Here is a 15,880-nt window from a genome sequence, read left to right as displayed (position 1 = left end):
AGAGGACATTACCCTTTAGGGTATGGGATGAAAATGTGTGTATATAGTTAATTACTTTCACTGACACACGCCGAAGCAACTAGTTGAACCAACTAACCGTCTAGTGCGAAACAATTTTAAAGATCTTCATTATCACGCACACTTCATTGGTGAAATGGAAGAGATAAGGAGTGACAACTCGGTTACTGTGTAGTGCCCGCCACAGATAATTTTCAAAGCGGGCGCGGTGTAGTGACCAGTCGATATAGAGGGCGCCACTTTAAACCCGACAGTCAGCTGGTATGTGCGCACGGCGCCGTGGGTTGTTCTCCGTAGAGGATCTTTTCTCTCTTCAGCAGACGACATACTGTGCGGCCAAAATGTATTACCAGTTTAACAACTTCACGGGCAGATTAATCGGAAATCACGCCACACAGCCCTATTACCCAATCGTAAGCAATAATACAAAATATGTTTGCATGCTTATTCTAGAGAAATTTGACTCCAGTATAGTATATCTCTTTACCTCGTATCTAGCCACTGTACGTCTACGGCGGACCGGATAAGGAAATATTATTATCAAGCAATTATGTGCTTAAAACTGGCTCATTTTAATTTTCTTAAACTAAATTGACAAAACTAGTTTAACAGTACCAGAGAGGCATTTATAACTTGTATTATAGAGCACTTTTTCAATTATTTGAAGAATTTTGAACCAATGTCTCCAAAATTTCGGCATTTTGTCCTCTAATTTTGAGATTTCCTACATCAATTTGTAATCTCGAAGAACGATATGGATCTTTCGGTACTCGTCTTCAATTGAAGTCGACGAAATATTGAAGTTGGTCTTGCTTTAATTCACTATCGATATTATTTGTGTGAATATTGTGATCGGAGTTGCTAATTTGGCAGGTTTTTTTAATTAGATCTATTGTTTTCTTTAAAATACTTCCAAAAGAAAGGTGTGAAATAGGAAAACTGGTTCACGCGCCTTCTAAATGAAACCTAATAGGCCTACCGCCTGGGGCGGAAGAGAACAGGAGTTGGCCAGTGGCAGTCAGACAAAAAAATATGAAAGCAATCTGGTACAATCGCCTAGGGGCCGTGGGTGCCACACACATTCCCGATTTTAGAGCCTTTTCACTCTCTTTCCCTTTTGATTAACAATCAAATTGAATTGTAGTATTAGTGTAATCTCAGTTTAACATCATTAGTCGTTCTGTTCATTGCTAAGTGTCGTGACCTCATTTACTTAATCATTTCTGTGCTGCAGCCTTGATAAAATGTCTCCGTTCAGAGCGGTCTTCAGCGTTTGTTAACAAAATGTGACGAGTTAGGCCAGTGATCTTCTTTGCTTGATCTAACCATCTATTTGCTGTACTTCCTCGTGGTCTACTGTCTTCAGCTTTGCCTTGCAAAATAGTCTTTTCCAGACTCTGCCCTTCTCTTCTGAAAATGTGGCCAAGGAACTGGAGGTAACACACACGTGGGAAGATAGTCTTTTCTTGATGCTGTTTATAATGGAAAGATTTGTTCTTATATCCGTTCAGAGTATATGTAGCATTTTTCACAAACACCACATCTCAGAGGCATCGATTCGATGTTTGTAATTATCTTTCATAGTCCAGGTCTCATAACTGTTACAAAGAGACAGAGAACACTAATGATTCAACAAAATGCATCTTTGTAGCTTTAGATATTTCCCAGTTCTGACAACTTTTATTGTTTCTTTCTTTCCCCTCGTGGGAGGGGGTGGTAGAATAACTTCCACAGTATCCCATGCCTGTTGTAAGAGGCAACTAAAACGGGCCCCAGGGGCTCTTAACTTGGGGGCGTGGGATGGCCACCATGGGGCCTTTAGCAGAGTCCTGGCATTGCTTCCACTTCTTCGTGCCAGGTTCCTCAGTTTCATCTACCCTATAGGCCTATGACTTCCCTTTTCTGACTCAGACGGTATTAGAGCATCGAGGTTAGGGCGTCTTTCATTTTCGGGCCCTTCATAGCCCTCGGTGGCATATACTGAGGGCTACTAAGGCTATCGGTGAAGCCCAAACCTTAGTTGAGAACGATGGAAGTCTAAAGCATATTATAACGTTAAGCACCTGACACATTGTTCCATTTTTAAAACTTGAAAGCAGTGAGAAAAAAACGTCGCACGCATTTCTGAGAGCTAAGCATCGGAGACTGATATCGCAGCCCAGACTCTCACTCCTCTCCCCTCTACTCGCCCCTTGGGGCTTGCTGCTGTATATCGAATAGGAGCGGGGACTTGGGGGGGGGGGGGGGGTGCTAGGCTTCGGTTCGTCAGATCGACACTGCTATCAACCATGCGTTACTCATCGTATATACTTCCTCACCTCATACTTCTGACTTAATCATATAGATAAGAGTGCTGGTATTTCATTCCCGTTTCCTTCTAAAACTATATCCTTGTAGGGAGACACTGCAGGGCTGCTGTTATAGGAGCAATATAGTTTTATTTTTATAGGTACAACTGCTAAAATGAAATGCAACCTTTCAGGTTCTCTTTTGTTGGTTGGAATCCAACCTGCGAGTATGGATCAGACACCACCACTGATCTCCTGAGGAAGCTAATAAACCAGTGAACGATGGGTACAACCACTGTAAAATTGAGCATTTGTATATAATAATAATAATAATAATAATAATAATAATAATAATAATGGTGCATGGCATCTGTGTATGCTTAGTGGTGTCCTAATGAGGATAAAATGAATGGCGAAGACGTCATAAACACCCAGTCCCCAAGCAAGGAATCAACAGTATAAGGAGGTTGATTCTGAAAACTGATCCGGGGCCATCAGACCAAAGGCAAGCATTCTATCCATTTAGCCACAAAACCGGACTTTAATTTGCTAAACCTTCGGCTACCATCTCCACTGATCAGGTGTCCAGCGTTGGCAGTAGCTTGTGAAGCAGCCTTCACAACACAGCAGACTTCTCTGTTGGCTTTTGGCTGCAGCTGAAAACGCTGAAGGCTTGACATTCACTAAACCAACCATCGAAAAGGGGTAACCTAAGTCTACTGCTAGCCCACGTCTTGATCCCAGCATACGCCACTGGTAGCCCTTGTCTTCTTTGACCGATACCTTCAGTTTTCAAAGTGTCTAGTGCCTTCCATTTCTTCCCCTTGGTTAATTAAAGGATGGCTGCCCACTTGCACTTCCTCTTAATACTTTAATCACCACCACCACCTTATTGGGTTAAACCATTGCATCTCGATCTTGGACAATATGTCTTTTTTTAAATCTCCTTTTCACAGTTGCCTGTGTTACAGATAACTGACCCCAGGTATATGAACTCCCAGATCCTTTGAACATCCTGGAAGTTGAATTTGACCTTGCCATTCAACTACCATTAGTTTGATCTTTTTCATGTCTATCTCAAAACCTTCTCCCTCAGGCTCACAAGCTCTGTCGTGGTTCTGCATGTCTTCATTCCTCCTGCAGTACATCTCCCTCCATTCTTCCAACCATTTTCTTCGCTCCGTTGTTTGCCTTTTTACAGAGCACCACATCATCAGCGAGCATCATTGACCATGTTGCACCTTTCCTTACACCCAGACATTACAGATCTAACCTACATTATTCAGTACTCTATTCTGGTTATTGCACCTTACAGTAGAATATTAGCCACTCCACTTTCCCTCTTCCAGCATTCCATTTCACCTACACTTCTCCTCTGCCCTTGTCTCTGCCCCACCCTATCAGCCCAATTTTCCCTCTCCAGTTATCTCGCCCAGATATGCAGCTTGGAAAATGTATTAAGAAAGTTAATATTTCACACATAATTTAGCCTTCTTTACCTCTGTGTATGAAATGATCTCATGAAAGTCATAAGAGAATAAATATCATAACAATAGAACCAGCGTTTGGGTGGTGTGTGGAATCGCAGAGTAGGCTATCATCGAGACATGCCATTTGGGCTCATCAGTTGAATTATATCTTCATGGGAAGAATACTCTTTTGGAAACGGAGAATTCACTTCTCCTGTAGCAGATTAGCAATCCCTATTTGCTAACACGGTGGGACCGTGCAGTCGGTCCACCACTGCTAAGCAGTCTTGAAGGAAAGCTGCTAAAATCACCTATGAATGTAGTTGCTGTGCCACGTCTTATGTCTTCTCATGCCTCAAGCCCCAAGGTGGTCTTTGATACATACGGAATATGGCTCTTGTCCGTGTATGAGGCAAACATTTTGAAGTGTACTGACAAAATTGCTACCACTTTCGTAGTTGATTTTAGCTGCCTGGGGAGACTAGTAGTGGTACATCAGTTGCCTTGTTAATGAATACTGGAATGTGTCTGGAACTTTGGCAACCTGTATGTAAGATACTTAAAGTAAACCTGGTCCAACTCAGAAAAAGAACTTTATAGTAATTTAACAGATTGTGGAATCTTCACATCAAAGGTACATTTTATAGGAGTGATTGAAATGCCCTGTTTTTTTTTGGGATAGCCACTGATAGTCACATTTGTGTAAATATCAAACCTCTCAACTAGCCAGAGAAAGAAGTCACTGGTCACTGTGTTTAATGACTCTATCAGTTGGTCAACTGAAGGTTGCCATGCTGATTTATTCTGGGCAGTTATCTTCGTTATTTATATTCCGTACTTTTTAGGACTCCTTCAGTTAATTTTCTCTCCTTGCCTTCCTCTTTTCTTCTTTCCAGTGATGGTGATGATGGCGAAGACTGTTTTAAGAGGAAGTACAGCTGGCAAATCATACTCTCTTAAGAAACCAAGCTCGACAGCTGCAGCTGTGTAAGTGAGGCCAGTATCCAGTATTCGGAAGATAGTGGATTTGAACTCCACTCTCAGTAGCCATGAAGATGGTTTCCCATTTTCACACCAGGCAAATACTGGGGCTGTACCGTAATTAAGGCCATGGCCACTTCCTTCCCACTCGTAGTCCTTTCCTGTCCCATCGTCATCATAACACTTATCTATGTCGATGTGACATAAAGCAACTTGTAAAGAAAAAAAGAATCTCTCTTGCCAATAATCAGAAGGAAAATGGAAGAAGTCCAAACCGTCAAAAAATGAAGGTATTGCCAAAAGAAGCGAAGAGGCCATGAAAATCAAAGACTACCTCGGTCCCGTAAACCTAATACTGTCAAGGTTCGAAGAGAGCAAGATTTGGTCAATGAGAAACCTGGCTCAAGTAAGTGCAGTGCCAAACTCGGCTAGGGATACCGTGTTCCCAAGAGCCTCTTTGATACCCTTTCAATCGCCATTTACGACAGGTAGGAGATACCGTGAATGTAATCTACTGCCACACCCACAGGAGGGTTTTCTTTCCTCTGACAATTTCCCTTCGTATATGGTAGTCAGAAAAGCGTACTCTTAACTGGTATTCAAAAATAATTTTCCTTTCAAAATTGTTGGTATCAGTGATTTGTTCTTCCAGAAAATTTCTCAAGACTTTCTCATTAAAGAATTTGTTGGTCCAGATACTTCTAATCGTTCTTTACAATGCCCACAATTCAGACACATGTATTCTGTTTCCATCCTGCTTTGAAACAGCCTAACTTTTGTAGTCAAATAAAATTATGTTCCAAACATAGGTTAACATAGATTAAGATATTTATTTAGTAGTACTGTATAAGGTTAACATAGATTAAGATGTTTATTTAGTAGTACTGTATAAGGTTAACACAGATTAAGATATTTATTTAGTAGTACTGTATAAGGTTAACATAGATTAAGATATTTAGTACTACTGTATAAGGTTAACATAGATTAAGATATTTATTTAGTAGTACTGTATATATTTTTTAGTATCTCCAACACTTCCAGCTCTTCTTACCTTTCACATCACTTTATCTCCTTTCAGAGGGATATAAATATAGTGCAGGTGGGAAAAGAGACATTTTCACTTGTTCCCACTGATAAATTAAAGGCACATTCTGATAGTAATTTGCCAGCATTGAATTACTTGAGTAAAGTAACTTGCAGTGTAAAACTGTGGGAGATATGTATATATGAAAAGTTTCTTTTTATGTATGCATTCCAGAGCCCAATTCCCCTCAACAAGAATGATCCACCCAAGATTGTATTTGAGACACCATCCATCAAGATGGCCAGGGAGACAGTACCTTCGAGATCAATGTCTTCGAGAAAGACAATCCCTGGAACTAACCAACCGTACGGCGAAGTTCCAGCAAAACTCCGAGAGAAGATGGAGCGCTTCCAGGTGTGTACTATTACCCTCAGCTGTTGTCGTAAGTACGTACGATGCTGAGATAATATAGTTATAGAAATAGTTAATATATAGCTTAAGCATACAGGTGGTAGATAGAAGAAGCAGCACGATAAATAATAATAATTGAATAATTACGAGAGAAATGCGCAGTGAGAAGGAACTAGGCCAAAAGAAAATAACAGGAACAAGAAAAATCCCAAAATTAACAACGTAAATAAGATATATATTTAACAAATAATAAAATAGTAATTAAACATTTCTCAACAAGATAGTAAATCGCAGACAAGAATTTGCTAGACAGTGAAATATATAGAGAAAACTTCAGAAGACAAAGAAAATGTGCCACATTTACAATATAGATTATTAGAAATACATCCAAAACCGTATGAATAAGTATTAAGCGTACAATGAATAATAAAAGTCGAATAAAAGGAAGCAACCTGAAAGAAGATGTGAAAAGGGAAAGGGGAATGGAAGTAGAGATCGAACTGGGGAAGGGATTCCCTTCGCCGGGTGTAGTTACGCTGCACGATGTGTTATTATTATTATTATTATTATTATTATTATTATTATTATTATTATTATTATTATTATTATTATTATTATTATTATTACAGAAAGTAGCATTGTTCCTAGGAAGCAGATAATGTAAGTTCAAAATTCCATTGTCCGTAGTACAGTTCGTGGTTGAAAAGTTTTATTAGAAATAATGTGTTGCATATATAATTTTGATGCTGGAATAAGCTGGCGAAAGCAAAGTTCAACTGGGGCAGGTGGCCCAATGAATAATTTAATGTCAAAATAACATTATGATAAGTCTTGCTCACCAAATAACCTGAAGAAATAACAGTCCAGATGGTAATGACAATATAGAACGTAGCACAGTTGTTTAGGGTGCTCTACCACTCCGAGATGAAGGTAGACTCAATTTTTAGAGCGGCGAAGCGAGAATATATAGCAGTACAGAAACGTTGAAAAGAATAAAGAAGTTGAAAGCCAGGATGTTCCAGAAACATCATAATCACGTGTCCAATATAGGTCACCACAAGCACACACACACAAGTGGAGAAGGCGTTGCGTGGAGAAAATGACGTCAGAGTCACGTGATGAACGGAGTAGGCAGACTACAGGTGAGCATAGCAGTAGAGTGAGTGAAGCGGCGGCGGCGTGATCGGAGAAAGGGCAGCATACGAAGGTAGGAAATATACGTAGGCTTAGCGGAGATCGTAACTGTATCGTGTGAAATACGCTGCCTCTCCATTCTTTCATTAATTTATCTTATATGTGCCTGTTAAAGATCTTTGTTCTACCCACCTATTGAGTCTCTTCTCAAACTATGCAAAACTGACATAGGGTTAGGATTTTTTCTGTATCTCAACATTCTTGTCACTTTCAATCTAAATTTGCTTCTTTAACTTCTTTGTGGTATTGGTAAAACATAACCAAATTCCCGTATAATTGGTCCGTTATTTCTCTCTGTTTATTTTTGAGAATGATTTAAAACTTTCATTTTTAGAAAGATGCTCTCATCACAGATTGATGCCTAAATGTTCAATAACTGTTTTACAGTCTTCGTTAATGAATCACCATGTGATATTTTTTGAAACAGCTCTCCAGATGAAGTGTCCCACACCATGTCACCTCACTTCTGACCTTAATTTATGAGCCTTGCACACGTAGCAGGACCTGGAAAGATGCATTTTCCTTTCCGTTGGAGGCATAGGAACTAGAAAATGGCCTTGTACATTCCCTGATGAAAATTCATTGTATTTGTCACTTTCTAGTCACTTCATAATATCATGGTAACCACCAGCCATGTTTGTTTACTACAAGCACAGTCATATCACATTCTGTGAACTTAGAACTAGTAGGGTGCATTTGTTTAGAATGCCGCCTTTGCATCCATAAAATATTTCACGCCCCCTAATGAATGATTGATTTACAAAAGTTCTACTTTCCTGTTAGGGTTAATGCCTCAAAAAAGTTTTATAATGATATTATTATTATTATTTATTATTATTATTATTATTATTATTATTATTATTATTATTATTATTATTATTATTTATGACTGCTTAATACATATTACATATTTTTTTAGTAATAATTAAAATGCAATCACTTTCCAAAGAAAGTCAATAACACAAATAATAATACAAGAGAATGAAACAAATGACAGTAAATATATTACGCAGCATTCTACACTCGCTGCTACTAACATTTCAAACTACATAATTTGATTTTGTAAGAACAGGATTAATGGCAGTGTTACTATCACAAGTTTCTTAATGTTTGGCTCCAACTGTGATAGTGCACACCTTAAAGCACTTTCAACATTTAACCGTGCTCGGTATTTTGATTTGATGTAAGCCAGCGTAGAAAACCCAGATTCACACACAGTAGACACGTTGATGGAACTGCACAATTCAATTTGAAAATAAAATAAAAATGTTTAAATTATTTCCTGTTCATTTGTCATACATTCATATTCATCAGTTGATTTATTACGTCTTATACACGTATTTAAGTGTAAAAAATTATAAAAAATGCAGAAAAATTACTGTACCTCATGATAAAAATTCTTGTATTTTTACAGTTTTTTTTACACATTTCATCACAGAATTCATAAACACAAATCCCTTGTCTCAACATTACTATAAAGTAAAGTTAGACGTGTAAGATTTAGCGGCGATGTAGATAAGTTTTTGTAGTAAATTATTTTCTTTGTCATAGTATTTTAGCAAATTTTTGTGTGTTTTTCATTCGTCACTGTTCCTCCCCTGAAATTCTCCAGTGCCTCCCCAGGTTGAGAACTGTTTGTTTAGAAGATAATATAATATTGGTGTGAGGGGCTGAATCTTATTGAAATCACCCACACGATTTTTCTCCTTCCATTTGCTTATGAAAGAACGGTGTCAAAATGTCATCCAGCGACTGATGCTTGCCTGGTCAAACACGTGCAGGCTGCTTGCAAAGTCAAGGACTATGCGGGCGCCTCCCATACTGCAGAACCTCAATCGGAGAGTGAAAACGCTCTTTTGACGGTCTAAGTTTATATGAAAGATCCTGTTTATTTTTAAAAGTGTGACCAAAATAGACTACTTTCCTGCGCTTTAGGATGGTTACGACTTTGCATGATTTCATGGCACAACAGAGTGATGTGCTCTACCCATGACATCTTGTACATTCTGCTGTACATTCACGTTTCAGTGGCCTGTAGTTGGTTCATAGACAAACCCTTGTAGTGTCAGTCATTCAGCACCATAAAGCAGCACTGATCAAAACGCAACAGTGAGTTTGAATCCAAGGTCACAGGTATACACAAGATGTTTAATATCAGAAACACACTGCTTGCACTGCCTTTCTTTTTTTTTTTTTTCAACATCGCACCAACACAGATAGGTCTTATGGGGTGATAGGATAGGAAATTGCTAGGAATGGGAACGAAGCAACCGTAACCTTAATTAAGGTGGCCCCAGCATTTGCCTAGTGTGAAAATGGGAAACCACAGAAAACCACTTTTAGGGCTGCTGACAGTGGGGTCCACAGCTGCGCACCCCTCACCGCACGACCAACTCGCTCGGTTCTTGCACTGCTGATTCTGGTTTTGATTTATTCACTCACCAGCATAAAAGGCAAAACACGACGAATTTCAGAGAAAATTTAATGTTGGCCTGTTTCAAACTGTATGTAAATTAAATACTGTATTACGACTAAGGCCTAGGTAATTATTTTTAAAAATTAAATATTGTGTTACCTCGTTTAATTTTCAGACAACGGTAAAATTAATTGGTGAATTTCATTGTACATAGAATATATCTCAGTTGCTAAAGTTGGCTCTAAAATTCCTTTAAAATTGATATTTCTAACCCATTGTCTATGAAGTACAGTTGTCCAAATGCCTCAGCTGGATAAAACGGCACTAATCCTTTCTCAGAATGTGGAATGGTTAAGTGCCTTTCACTGGTCAGAATTTCTATCAAACGGCATGCAGTCTTGAAACAAAATCCAGGTTATTCAAGCTTTCTATCTATTTGCAAGATCATTAGTGGTGAACAAGAAGAGCTTCCGGAAGATAGCGTATTTGTCCGAATCCAAGATGACCCCCACTTTTTCCTTTTAAAAAAATTAGGCTTAAAAAGTTTTTTGTAAAATTGTATGAATATCTTCCTAGTACAGTGCGCATTATTAGACTATCTTTGTCTCCACGCCAACGCCGAACATTGGCTTCAGTTATGCCCTATTTTTTTTGCGGCTGCACAATTATTCTTTATTTCCATGGGTTTAATAAACATTAACTTAAAATTGGCATCGTAATATCAAAGAGAACCCACTGAAAATTTGTGGCAATACCTGTTCCACGCCTCTCTATGACGATCTATCAGGAAAATATTCCTGCTGCCTATAAAATTTTTACTTTTACTCAGCGTCAGGTACAACCAGCTGCTGCTACACACACATCTCGCTTGCCGGGTTTGGCCAACTTCAACGGCTAGCGATGTATAGGCCTAATAAAGGCGCGGACGTTGAAGGTCAATGAACAAGTTTATCGTGCCGTTGTATGGTCATTCCGACCTTATGTTCCTTGGTGGAACGCCGAAATTGCAGCAGCTATCAAAGAATGCCGTCGTGCTCATAAGCGTTATCGTAGGCACCCTACTTGGTAACATTTAAAAAACTCCGCGCTAAGGCGCGAGTTCTTATTCGACAAAGTAAGAAAGCTTCGTGGGACAGATGTGTGTCGTCTATGATGGCACATACTCCATCTCAAGTGTGGACTACACTTTGACGTATTTCGGGTATCCGCGGATCATCTTCTGTACCGGGAATTTCTATTGCAGGTAGTATCGTCACTGAACCACTCTCGATTGCTAACCATCTAGCGAGTCATTTCGTGGATGTATCTGGTTCTGGGAATTACCATCATGATTTCCTCGCTCTGAAGCAGGAGGCAGAATGTCATCACCTTAGTTTTGCCACTCAAGCTTCAGAGGACTATAATGTGCCCTTTATGGAGTGGGAACTCCACATCGCCTTAGCGTTTTGCAAGGACACGTCTCTTGGACCAGATATTATCCATAACCAGATGTTGAAATACCTTAGTGAGGATAGTCTACTATATCTCCTTTGTGTGTTCAACCGAATCTGGATAGAGGGCGAGTTTCCATCTCAGTGGCGAGAGGGCATAGTCATTCCCGTCCTCAAGCCTGACAAAAATCCTAAGTATCCAGGAAGTTACAGACTATTTGTCTTACAAGCTGCCCGTGTAAGCTATTTGAGGGGATGGTAAATCGCCGACTTGTTTGGTGTCTGGAGAAACAAGGACTCTTGTCAGAGTACCTGTGTGATTTTCGAGCCACTCGCTCAACCGCTGACCACTTGGTACGCCGGAGAGTTCTATCCAGGATGCATTTCTCCGCAAACAGCATTTGGTAGCTGTTTTTTCAGACTTAGAAAAGGCCTATGACACCACATGGCAATATGGTATCCTTTCAGTCCTGCATCAATGGAGATTCTGAGGTCACTTGCCGGTATTTATTTCAAATTTTTGTCCCTCCGTCTATTCCGTGTCCGAGTAGGGAGGGCATATTCACAATACCACGTTCAAGAAAATGGAGTCTCACAGGGATTGGTTCTTAGTATCACTCTGTCCACGATTGTCATAAACGGTATTGACGCTGCTGCTGGTTCAGCAGTAATACATTTGCTATAAGTGGACGATTTTGCTCGGCACTATAGCTCGCGTAATATGACAGTCGCAGAGCGACACTTACAGCAAACTATTCGGAGAGTGGAGCAGTGTACCGTAGAACATGGGTTTCGGTTTTCCACTGCAAAGACCTCTGTTGTCCACTTTTGTCGGCAACGTACTCTTCACCCTAATCCTGAACTTTATTTTTTAAAATTCGCTATTCCCGTAGTTGACACCGATTTCTTGGGTTCCTTTTCTATAGTAAATTATCGTCGGAGGCATACATGCAATGTGCATGTGCAAAGTGCAATGCATCAAGAAGCTTAATCCATTGAAGTTTCTTAGCAGCACTAATTGGGGTGCTAACTGCACGGTGCTTCTACGATTCTATTGGGCACATATTTTATCCAGGTTAGACTACGGCAGTGCAGCGTATGGCTCAGCAAGACCAAGCGTCCTTGCGAAACGGAAGAGCATCCACCATAGCGGGGTTAGGTTGGCAACGGGAGCTTTTTGAACAAGCCCCATATCTAGCCTGCTCGTTGAATCTGGTGTGCCACCTTTACACCCGAGACGCCAGCAGCTCCTTCTGTCGTATGCTGCAAATTTGCGACAGATGCCACTTCACCCAAGCTATCCTTGCGTATTCAACAATGGACACCGTCGACTGGATGCAGCTTGTCTTTGAGCAACGCGGCTGTTTTAATACGCTTGGGTAGCAGTCACAGATTGTTTCACGTACCTTTGGATCCTTGCCTTGTCAGACAACCAAGTGGGGGTACCTCCATGGGTTGTACGACGACCTTAAATAATCCTGGATCTGCACACTGGCCCGAAGGAAAACACGGACCCTTCGATTTATCAGAAGCTCTTCCTGTTCGTTGTTGGCCACTATCCAGGTTCAGTCGTCGTTTACACGGATGGCTCGAGAACAGTAATGAAAGTGGGCTGTGCGTTTGTTGTCGATACTGATGGGTTTCTTTTTGCTCTCCCAGAAACCTGTAGTATGTACACAGCAGAGCTCTATGCTATCTGTGAAGCTCTGCGGTATGCACTGTCCGATGAGCGCCGACACCTTATTCTGTGTGCTGACTCCTTGAGCTCGCTACAGTCTGTTGATACCTGTTTCCCTCGGCACCCTCTGGTGCTGCGGATCCAGGACCTGTTGGCCGGGTGTTCGGACGTCGGCACCAGAATCACGTTTATGTGGCTCCCAAGCCACATGGGTGTAGAGGGAAACAAGTTAGCAGATAAGGCTGCCAAGGAGGCAGTAACACTGCCCCCATTGCCTTACAAGGTTCCAGCAAGTGATATTCTATTTCAGCTGAGACATCTGGTTATGTCCCATTGGGAGATGGAGTGGTAGACCATTCCACTTCCAAATGAGCTGAGAGCGATAAAAGGGACAACGAAGGTATGGAGGACTTCTCTTCGGGCTTCTCGGAGGGAAGCAGTGGTATTATGTCATCTTCGGATCGTCCACGGTATACTAACGCACTCGCACCTTTTGAGAGGAGAACCCGCTCTGGTGTGTACTTGTGGTACACATTCTTACAGAGTGAGTGGATCTGGTCGATCTGCGCCCTAGGCTACTACTCCCGAGTACCATCTCCCTCATCCTGCGAGATGACGAGCAGTCAGCAGACCTCGTTATCCGTTTTTTGAGGGATAGTGGTCTTTTTTATCGTGTGTAGTAATGTACTCTGTCTTAGCGTATTTGTGTTAACTGTGGTTTTATCCCTTTGACTCTATTTCAGTTCATCTTTGCGTATTTTAATGTGTTATTTTAACTTATGACATGAATTTATATATATATCTGTATTTCCAAGCAATGCCTTATTCCATTATCACCTCTCTTTTCTATACTTTTATTAGAAAATAAGGCATTGCGGATTAGATCCACTGATTGTTTTAATATCATAATCATTTTTCATCACCATTTATTTTTATACTCTAGTCAGTGGATACATTTTAATATTTTAATTATCATCTCATGTCGTCCATTTCCTACCATTAGGGGCCGATGACCTTAAATGTTAGGCCCCTTTAAACAAGCATAATCATCATCACATTTTCCATCTCCGTCCTGGGTACCAAGGGTATTATTTCTCATTGAAATTCTTCTTGTATGCTTTTCTCCTTCAACTTCCATACTTTAAATTCTTCTCTCTCTTCTTAATTTTTTTTTTTTTTTTTTTTTTTTTCAATCTTTCCCACTTTCAATTTTTCTATCACAACTCTATGATCTCCACCAAAGGCTTCGTCAGTCATGGCTGTAACATCTAAAAGATTCTTCTGATGTTCTTTCTCAATGATTATATAATCAATCATGGTCTTTGTTCGTCTGTCTCCCCAGCCATACCTTGAAATCTTCTGACTGTTCTTCCTAAATCAGGTGTTTCCAACAATCATTTGGTTCCTCATGCAAAAATCCACCAACAACTCACCTTCTGGATTTACATTTCCATATCCAAAGGGCCCTACAATATCTTCCTTTCCTTGTCTTTCCATTCCAACTTGTGTATTTAGATTTCCCATCAATAGCACTTCCTTATCTTCTATCCCCCTCTCCACTTCCTCTAATAAGTCCTCTAGATGTTCACGTCTGCAACCCATTTGTGGGGCATCCAACTGAAATATATCTTTCATGCCATTTTCAAACTGGAGTCTCATCACCATCATCCTATCGCTGACTCATTTTGTATATTCCACATATTCTTGGATTTCTTTTCTAAGTATGATGGTTGCTGCATTTTTTACCTCAGATCCTCCGCTGTAATACAGCCTGTATCCTTGTTTCAGAGAAATCTCTCCCGTACCCCTCTTCTTGGTTTCACATACTCCAAGTATGCCTATATCTTTTTCTTTCATGAAGTTAACCAGTTCTTGTCTTTCCCGTCAGTGTCAGGACATTTACTGTTGCGATCTTCTTATTGTAGGTATCTTTAGTGAGTTGGTGCGCTAATTCCAGTTTTCTTGTTCTTGATCTGTTTGCTTCTTTATCAAGTCCATTAACCTGAATTATTTCACCTAGGTATTTAAATTTATTAACCTTGTTGATTTTCCCATACTCTGTTTTTAGCGTTGTGGATTATTAATAATAATTTCTCTCTTCTTGCATTACAGAGAAACGATGGTGTCCTAGTTCACCTTAAAGGTGGTCCAGTTGATAAGATCCTGTATGGAGCGACCCTGGGTCTCACTGTCGTAGCTATTGGAATGTGTCTGCACCTTGTCTACGACCTGTCTTTCCCCAAAAAGGAGTGAGGATAAAGTTCTTAGAGCAATAACAATAGAACAAGCCTGCTTTTGATGAACAGTGCGTACCTGTGTCTACTAACGTGTGTATGGCACGTTTTGAGTGCCACTCATCAAGTGAAGCTTGTTGAATTGTGAAGTAGCACTTGATACTTAAACTAGTGAAATTTTATGTATATAACAACTTAATTTATTAAACAAAAATGTACTCGTTTATTGTTTTTAAAACAAGCAGAGTTACCAACCAATAAAGTAAATTGTTGACATGTGGTGGTTTCATTGTTTCCTCTTATGCTGTTGACTTATGAGCACGTCCAAGAATTTTCAGTGAAGGAAGGGGACAAAGCAAACAAACCAACGGACTAGTATAGCAGCTGACTAGTGACCTCCGTGGTTCAAATCCCAGTCACTCCATGTCAGATTGACAAAGCACAGGTGGGACAGGTTTTTCTTCAGGTACTCTGGTTTTCCCTGTTATCTTTCATTCTAGCAACACTCTCCAATATCAGTTGATTTCATCTGTCAGTTGTTAATCACTGTCCCAGAGGAGTGGGACAGGCTTCGGCAGCCGGCACCATTCCCATCCTAGGCACTAGATGGGGGTTTCATTCATTCAATTCTTCACCTGGTCAAATATCTGGAAACAGGCTGTGGATTTTCATTTTCATATCAGCTGACTAAGAAACAAAACTAGAATCGGACAATACAACTCTACAGACTCTACACC

The 15,880-nt window shown here is 40.2% G+C and overlaps 1 protein-coding gene across 1 annotated transcript; it reads left to right on the top strand.

The window, feature by feature from the left end:
* Positions 1-277: 277 nt before the first annotated feature.
* Positions 278-15,419, top strand: LOC136881101 (cytochrome c oxidase subunit 7A2, mitochondrial). The gene is made up of 3 exons (XM_067153730.2): positions 278-431; positions 6,015-6,194; positions 15,022-15,419. The coding sequence occupies exons 1-3, from the start codon at positions 282-284 to the stop codon at positions 15,160-15,162; spliced, it is 471 nt and encodes a 156-aa protein (XP_067009831.1). The 5' UTR covers positions 278-281; the 3' UTR covers positions 15,163-15,419.
* The last annotated feature ends 461 nt before the right edge of the window (positions 15,420-15,880 follow it).

This window comes from Anabrus simplex, chromosome 9, assembly GCF_040414725.1.
Source record: "Anabrus simplex isolate iqAnaSimp1 chromosome 9, ASM4041472v1, whole genome shotgun sequence".
NCBI classification, from domain to species: domain Eukaryota; kingdom Metazoa; phylum Arthropoda; class Insecta; order Orthoptera; family Tettigoniidae; genus Anabrus; species Anabrus simplex.
The sequence above is the reverse complement of the archived record's forward strand: the minus strand, read 5'-3'. Positions and strand labels throughout refer to the sequence as shown.

Bases quoted from the DNA above. Each gene is read 5' to 3' on its own strand.
- LOC136881101 (XM_067153730.2), top strand. From the start codon at position 282: ATGTGCGCACGGCGCCGTGGGTTGTTCTCCGTAGAGGATCTTTTCTCT. The intron at 432-6,014 runs GTAAGCAATAAT...TATGCATTCCAG, and splicing joins CACAGCCCTATTACCCAATC to AGCCCAATTCCCCTCAACAA. The intron at 6,195-15,021 runs GTGTGTACTATT...CTTGCATTACAG, and splicing joins AGAAGATGGAGCGCTTCCAG to AGAAACGATGGTGTCCTAGT.